Raw genomic sequence first — 7328 nt, forward strand, 5'->3', positions numbered from 1 at the left:
CGACAATTTAAAGGCATCATCCATAACTAAGCACATTGATGAGAGGGATTGAAAGGATGGACACCAAAATAACTGAAGCTGAAACTATTTTCTTCAAGCATGGTTTCTAAGTGGACACTACTTTTTAGTTATCTCTAAAATCACTGGCCTCAATGGTCTAAAACTTCATTGTCTTATTTCACTACATAAGTGTGAACTGGACTTAAAGAATATGACTAATATGAATTGCGTGCTACCACTTTAAGCTGTAGAGATGTTTTAGTGGTGTTATATTTCTAAACTTCTCATTATGATCTTGATTTTATCCCATTAGGCCTGTTTTCTGAATGCCTATTTACCACTGTGAAGGCTTTGGGGACAAGAGCTCAGTGATGTTTTGGGATGCTTTGTGAACACTTTGGTTATATATGATGTGTGCTAGAGTTTTACTGCAGTGAATTCTGTTTACCACAGATGGAGTTTAAGCTGCACATTTGCAACACTTTGCTGCCACCTGCTGGACAGTTGTGTTCATAACTAGAACATTTTGTAAAAATCTAGCCATCAGCCACCCAAGATCGGGAGTCCAAGAGAGCATTACTGTCTTCCCTCTGCCCCGTCACTCAGCGTGATGCTAGCCAACATGGGCATTTGGTAGCTGATGTAACAGAATCAGTAGTTAGTGTTCTCCTCCAAGCGTGTTCAAGCTATCCATCAATGTTGTGTTTGCAAGGGTTTGAAAGATGTGGCAGTGCTTCATGTACCTACATTATTCTTATGTTTTATTTTCCCCCTGATATCCACTTAATAATAGAATTGTTTCTAAGTATAGCATGTATATATTTTTGTTACTTTGCCTCATATAGAAATGATATATGCAAATGAGCTCTGTGCTGATTGTACTGACTGATGAGAAAAGTTACAGTAATCAGATGAGAAAATGCTGGCAGAAACAATTTTATCTGTCTCATCCATAACTAAGCACAGCCAAACGGATGGACACAAACTAACAGAGTAACTAAAGTAGAAACCATTCCTTACTATAAAATAGAGACGTAATGCTCGATACCAGAGTATCGCCTCAGTGTCGACACTTCGTGCTGTGAATTGTATCGAGACAATGATTCAGGGCCTCGGTTCAAATGCTGGAGACACATGATAGCCGCCAACGAAGCTTTGGTACGTCACTGAAAGAGATTCAAATTCCCCAGGCTTCTTCCATGGGTTAAGCTGGTGAACTCCAAAATGGTTTCTGTTGTTTTCAGTAGTCATATTTCTAATATTTTATACCTTATTCCTGCACTGTTTGTACACTGATCTATAAATATAAAAAGACATCTATACTTGGCCTATTTTTGTGTCTGAACCCATCCATGCCCACTTACCCAGAGGAAGTTTCAAAAGTGTGTGAAAAAAGTCCAAATTTGAGGGTTTCCTCGAGAAAGACAAAAAAAAAAGAAACACCACAGAGATTGTTCTGTTAATTAAACAGATCTATCATGGAGGCTCAAGAAAGAGACCCAGGGTCTCAAGTATGGGATCACTTTCATTTAGCCAGCCAAAATAAAGTGACACGTATGATATATGTGACCAAATGCTATCATACTCAAATAACACCTCTTCAGTGCCTGATGACTTTTCATTACCTGGGAAGTTTAAGATGTATGATGAGAAGCCATTATGGGCAAATAAAGCTATTTTAATATGATTTTCTGTGTCCATAGTTAATATAAGATGGAAAATCATATGTCAGTGGTATATTTATTGAATGTCCAAATGATCAAATTAACATATACGTGCTGTAATCAAGTTTTTTTTTGTGTGAATGAGCTTCAATGGAAATATGACAATTAATAGGAAACAGTCATTGTAGGAAATTGAACTGGACAGTAGATGGCAGCACGGAGCCAGGTGTCAAATGCTTCAAAACACTGAACCATTTCCCAACGCGTCACCAGAGGTCAGCCTCACCTGAGTACTGACTTGCTTCCTAGTGACACCTTGACCTCTTTCACCTGCAGCTCATTAACCTCCCTTTATAAGGACCTTCACTCACACTGGATCTCTGTGAAGTATTGCCAGGTCATCTGCGTACCAAGCCTTGTTTGTTCACATCTGTTGGATTTTTTTTATGGATTGCCTGGACTCTGATTCTGGTTTTTGTGACTTTTGATACTGTGTTTTGAGTAAATGGATTCAAACCCATCTGGAGAGTCTTCATTACAATCCTGAACTGACTAGATAAATTATGAAACACAAAGTCTGGACTCACGCAAAGCAAACACAAGCAGCGAAACAAGAACACAAAGATCACAAACCTAAACCAGGAACATGCAACATCAAATAACAAACAATGCTGACCAGGGAACAAAGCAAACAAAGGGGTATATATACTAACATGGAAGGCAAGGAACACCCGAGACTCATGAAAAGATGGGGCTAGGAAATGAGGAACAGGTGAAGGCTGAAGTCAGGGGAGGACAGGGGAGGACCTAACACCACAACAAAAGCACATGGCACTAGAAAACAAAGGCACAAATAAATTGAATGAAATTAAGTGTTTAGTGTCACTTGGCATCCGTTTACTACCTCCGCACAAACTAGCTGTTTTTGAGCTGAAAAAGGCTAGGCTAGTAATTTTAGCTGAGGCAACTTAGCATTAGCATCTGTCTGTTTAACTAAAAGATTAACTGCCTTCTTCTGTGTAAAATTCAGGTCACATGCGATCTACTGTGGCTTTCTGTGGTCTTGATATGGCTTTAATTTAATGTGGTAATGGCAAAAGTCATTAATCAGACTGTTTAAACGGGAAAGAGCAAAAAGCCACTGAAAATGCAGTGGTTGTTGCTGTCATCATAAACCTGACGGTCACTTGCGAGCTTTATGTACACAAGATCTCCTTTCTCCAGCAGCAGAGACACAGCATTGGAGACGTACTCATATGATCCTTCTGGCCGTTCAGACACAAATAAGATAAACTCCTCATTTTTAAACAAAATTGCGCTCATCATGTTTGAGTTGTTGAGATTAAATAGACTGAACCTGAAGTAATAGACTCCTCTGAGTGGAGCAGTGAAAACACCTGCAGAAGGAGAAACAGATGGATCAGTACAGAGTCTCTACATCACCAGAGAGAAGATCCAAACCAGACATCAGACACTGTCTCTGTACTGACTGTGCATTTACCTGTGATTGGACTGTATGCGTTTCCAATGTTTGTGATTTCTTTGCGGAAAACCAGTATGGTGACCACATTAAATGGCCCAAGGTAGCCATTTAAGCCTGAAGCAAATGAGAACGCCACCTTTGGTCTGTCTGCAAGCAGCAACATGGAAAAATACCAAAATCAGGGATGGATTACTCAGCCTAGCACCTGATGTTTGAATGTTGTTCATAAACTATAAATCCAATCAAAATGTTAATAACTCAAAGAATTAAGTACGAAAATGTAAAAATAAAGAAAAATAAAATCTCACCATACCCACAAATCTATCCTTGTATGAGTAAAATAATAGAGTAATAGAAAACATTTAAGTCTTACTTGCATTCTCCTCTCTCAGTCCTTCCACGCCCAGTTCAGTAGAGACCACTCTCCCCTCCAAAGCTGTGAGACACACAGAACAATACAAACTATCTGACCAGCTGAGAAAGATCAGATTATGGAGCAATCAGGAATCAGAGCCGTGGCTGCCTTAAGATTTCTACCAATGCAAGTAAGGATTGAAATAACATTTCATTGTTTGCAGCCTTTTAACACTGACATTTGCTATTATAACTATGGCAGTAATTCTCACTCAGCTTGGCCTTTAAAGCTACACTGTGTTGGTTTTGTGGATTTGGAGACCTCTCTGGTGGAAGTGTGTAACTGCGCTTTCACACCACTATACATTATTAAACTATTTACATAGCACATAATGTAAATAGTACATTGCACATCAGCATTTTTGGCTTCGTTCACATTACAAGCCTCGTTGCTCAAATCCGATTTTTTGCTCAAATCCAATCTCTCTGACAGGATGGTTCACACTCGTTTAGGTAAGTGATTCACATGAATTCTGATCTCAGCGTCACATTAAGGTCACATGGCCACGAATCGGATATGTATCCGATCTAGGACCACATATGAAAGTAGCTCAGGTTGGATTTGAAAAGATCAGATTTGCGTCCACACAGCCCTGAGAACATCAGATCTGAGTCACATTAGGGTAAAAAAATCTGATTTTGTGCTACTTTAGCCTGGTAATGTGAACGTAGCTCTAAAAATCTGAAATTCATTATTATATTTTAGGACTCCTAGCTCTAAATAATGCATACTGAAATGTATAATCCCAAAGTTTTGATTCCAAAGCTGAAACACAGAAATGATAGACATCTAAAATTTTGCCAAAATATTTTGGAAGACTGACCGAAAGATGAAAAATTTCATGGTCTGATGTTGAAAGTATGCTTTCCTTAAGTAAACCAGATGGGAGAATGTATTAAGATTTAAAAAAAAATATTAGCTTGCTGATTTAAAGTGAAAATTTAATTTAAATATTCTGTTTTGTTTTGTTTGTTTGTTTGTTTTTTTGTTGTAGTGATTCTGTAAGCAGTTAAATTCAATATTTATGAAATGATTTAGAAATTAATAATACTTAAAATTCTTTAAAAACCACACATTTGGAGCGTGCTTTTATTTTTGATTTTTTCTTCCTGTACCTGAAGTCACTCTCTTCAGGTCCTCCACATGGTTCTCGCTAGCCAGCAGTCTGCTGTTCATGGCTTAAACACAAAGACAAAAACAGTATTAAAGAAAAACTTCAATAACATAATTAGATGAATCATTATTTATTTTCTAAAAAAGCTTTTAAAATTTCAGCTGCTTAAAAAATACAACTCAATCCTGAAGACTGAAAACTTAATGAGGCAATATGTAAATGTTCACAACTGAAAGCTACAGGGAGCAAAGTTTAATAGCATATTTGTTTCCATTTCTTCTGATTTTATTATTTTTACCTGAATTTTCTACCTTCACCTCCTCCACTTGGTTCTCACAGGCCAGCAGTCTCTTGTTTGTGTCTTGAACACAACAATAACAAATAAAAACAACAACAAAGACATCGCTAAAGTGCAAATTTTAAATCTTACAATCTTAAAATCTATGTGTTGCTTATATTCTTAGTGAAAATCCTCTGCATTGAAGAAATTTAAATATGACCTTTTTTTCTGCCAAACAAAATAGGTGCCATAACTTATGTACAGGTTATGTACAAGTTAATATGTTACATTCAGCAAGTAAACCCTAACTGTGCATTAAAATGTGTGGAATTGTATTGTATTGTATTAGAGGACGCATTACATTATTTTCACAAAAAATTGTCAAGGGGTGCCAAAACATTTGCATATGACTGTATTATTATATCTGAATCATCAGGAAACATAGATTCTGCAAAAAAGGGAAATTTTCAGTTTAGCAAACTCAACAATTAGTGATTCTATTCGATTTTTTAATACTTTTAATTCAGTTTGTCCTCTACCTTCATTGTCCTGCTTTAGTTTCTCCACTTGGCTCTCGCTGACCATCAGCCTGTTGTTTAGGCCTTAAACATGATAACAAAGGAAACAAAAGTGGAACAACCTTTAACCTTATGAATCTATGAATTAGTACAGAACAACTTAAATAATGTGGACCCATGTCAAACAATATGAACATATCATTATTATCCACTGGTTAAAACACTTTAATGAATCTAGAACCTGGATGGTAATAATTACTGAATTACTGTCATTGAGAAAGTATTCTGCTTATTGGAATTCAAATCCGTTAATTTACCTGTGGTTTCTTTCTTCAGCTCCTCAATCTGGCGTTGACTGAGCTGTAGCTGCACCCTCTGCTCCACCACCATGTCCCTCAGATCCCTCAGCTCGGTCCACACATCGGGCTGGACGCTGGTTTGGTTTGCATTCAGCCCTGATCTTTCCACATCCTCCACCGCAAGCTGGTCATCACCTCTCTGGAGATGAACACAAGACAAGCAGAACCAAAGCAGAACCACACTGACCCTCATCCTGAGATAATTACAGCTTATATTGGGTTCCTTTTATAGAGAGACTTCACACAGTGAGCTTCTGTAAGTCAACAGGGTCAATGATTGATCAGTACTGTAACAGGTGCAGATATGCTGGCCCTGTCTTTGGAGATAAACACATGGGAAAATGATCACCTGATACATAGTGCAGTACACTGTGGGCTTGTGTGTTGACAACCTACTTTGCTTTGCAGCTAGTCTGGCCAAAAATCAAATGGATGTAATCAAAATAACTCCTTACTCCATGGTTGTGATGAATCATGTGTCATTCAGACCCACTGGTGTGCATTAAACCCATTATCACACCTTCTGCATCTTTATGAAACCAAAAAAAAAAAACAAAAACAAAGGTGTTGTTGATGTTTTTCTTGTAATGTTAAATGGTTTGGTAAATTGCTACCTGCAATGCTAGATTTAAAAACTAGATGTCAGTATTGTAACATTGATGTGCAGGCCTCAAGGATGCACCAAAATAAAGATTAGGGACATGATTAAACATATTATTGGTGTATGAACTCATCCAACTGACAAATTAAACCAAGTATTATGCAAATGCAGAGCACAGTTTGTGGAAGACAAAGTCCTGAAAGCTGAGTAAAAAAACATCTGGCAGGTCGATGTTTCCTCTTCCCCCAACACATCTGATCTAACTAATCAGGCTTGTTATTGAGCTGATATGATTCGAACTGGGAGTGTTGGGAGCAGGAAAAACACTACAATGTGGGGGAGCTCCTAGACCAGGTTTGGGAACCTGTAAGTTTGAGGAAGATGCACGATGCATTGGTAGTTAACAAGTTAGTTGTGAGACTGAAACTGCTTGGACCAGCTGCTTCAGAGACGCAACACAGCAGCTATGAGGCTGCTTGGACGAGCTGCTTGAGTGACGCAACCCCGCAGCTATGAGGCTGCCTGGACCAGCTGCTTCAGTGGCGCAACACGTTCCCCCTGGATTGAGGTCGTCTAAGGTGTTTCCCACCCACCATCTAGGGAACTGTGTGTGTGTTTACGGTTGATTAGACATTATGTGTTACTGCTGTAGTTTATGACTACAGTTTATTACTGCAGATTAGATACAAGAACAAAGTATCAGAGTCAAATATGTTTCAATTGTTTTAATTAGTGAGATTTGTAAATGTAGATCATTTGTAAACAACAGCTGCTCCTTGCACTGTGTGAAAGCCTCATGATGAACATTGGACATTGTCCAAAATGACTTGTAATCTTTTTTTACATTAAATTCCATTGAAAATTCACCTGAAAAAGTACTATATTGGAGATCTG

The 7328-nt window shown here is 38.1% G+C and overlaps 1 protein-coding gene across 1 annotated transcript; it reads right to left on the bottom strand.

Moving 5' to 3' along the window:
- Positions 1-1726: 1726 nt before the first annotated feature.
- LOC118824556 lies at positions 1727-6068 on the bottom strand. Its single transcript, XM_036594800.1, has 7 exons — positions 5792-6068; positions 5496-5558; positions 4975-5037; positions 4678-4740; positions 3521-3583; positions 3166-3294; positions 1727-3061 (listed from the first exon to the last, which is right to left on the bottom strand). The coding sequence occupies exons 1-7, from the start codon at positions 6024-6026 to the stop codon at positions 2781-2783; spliced, it is 897 nt and encodes a 298-aa protein (XP_036450693.1). The 5' UTR covers positions 6027-6068; the 3' UTR covers positions 1727-2780.
- Positions 6069-7328: the final 1260 nt, after the last annotated feature.

The sequence above is a fragment of the Colossoma macropomum genome, unplaced genomic scaffold (genome assembly GCF_904425465.1).
Source record: "Colossoma macropomum unplaced genomic scaffold, Colossoma_macropomum, whole genome shotgun sequence".
NCBI lineage: Eukaryota > Metazoa > Chordata > Actinopteri > Characiformes > Serrasalmidae > Colossoma > Colossoma macropomum.

Coding starts and splice junctions, on each gene's coding strand:
- LOC118824556 (XM_036594800.1), bottom strand. CDS start 6,026: ATGAGGGTCAGTGTGGTTCTGCTTTGGTTCTGCTTGTCTTGTGTTCAT. Junction 3,584..4,677: donor CCTGAAGAGAGTGACTTCAG/GTACAGGAAGAA, acceptor TGTGTCTCACAG/CTTTGGAGGGGAGAGTGGTC. Junction 3,062..3,165: donor CGCATACAGTCCAATCACAG/GTAAATGCACAG, acceptor CTCCTTCTGCAG/GTGTTTTCACTGCTCCACTC.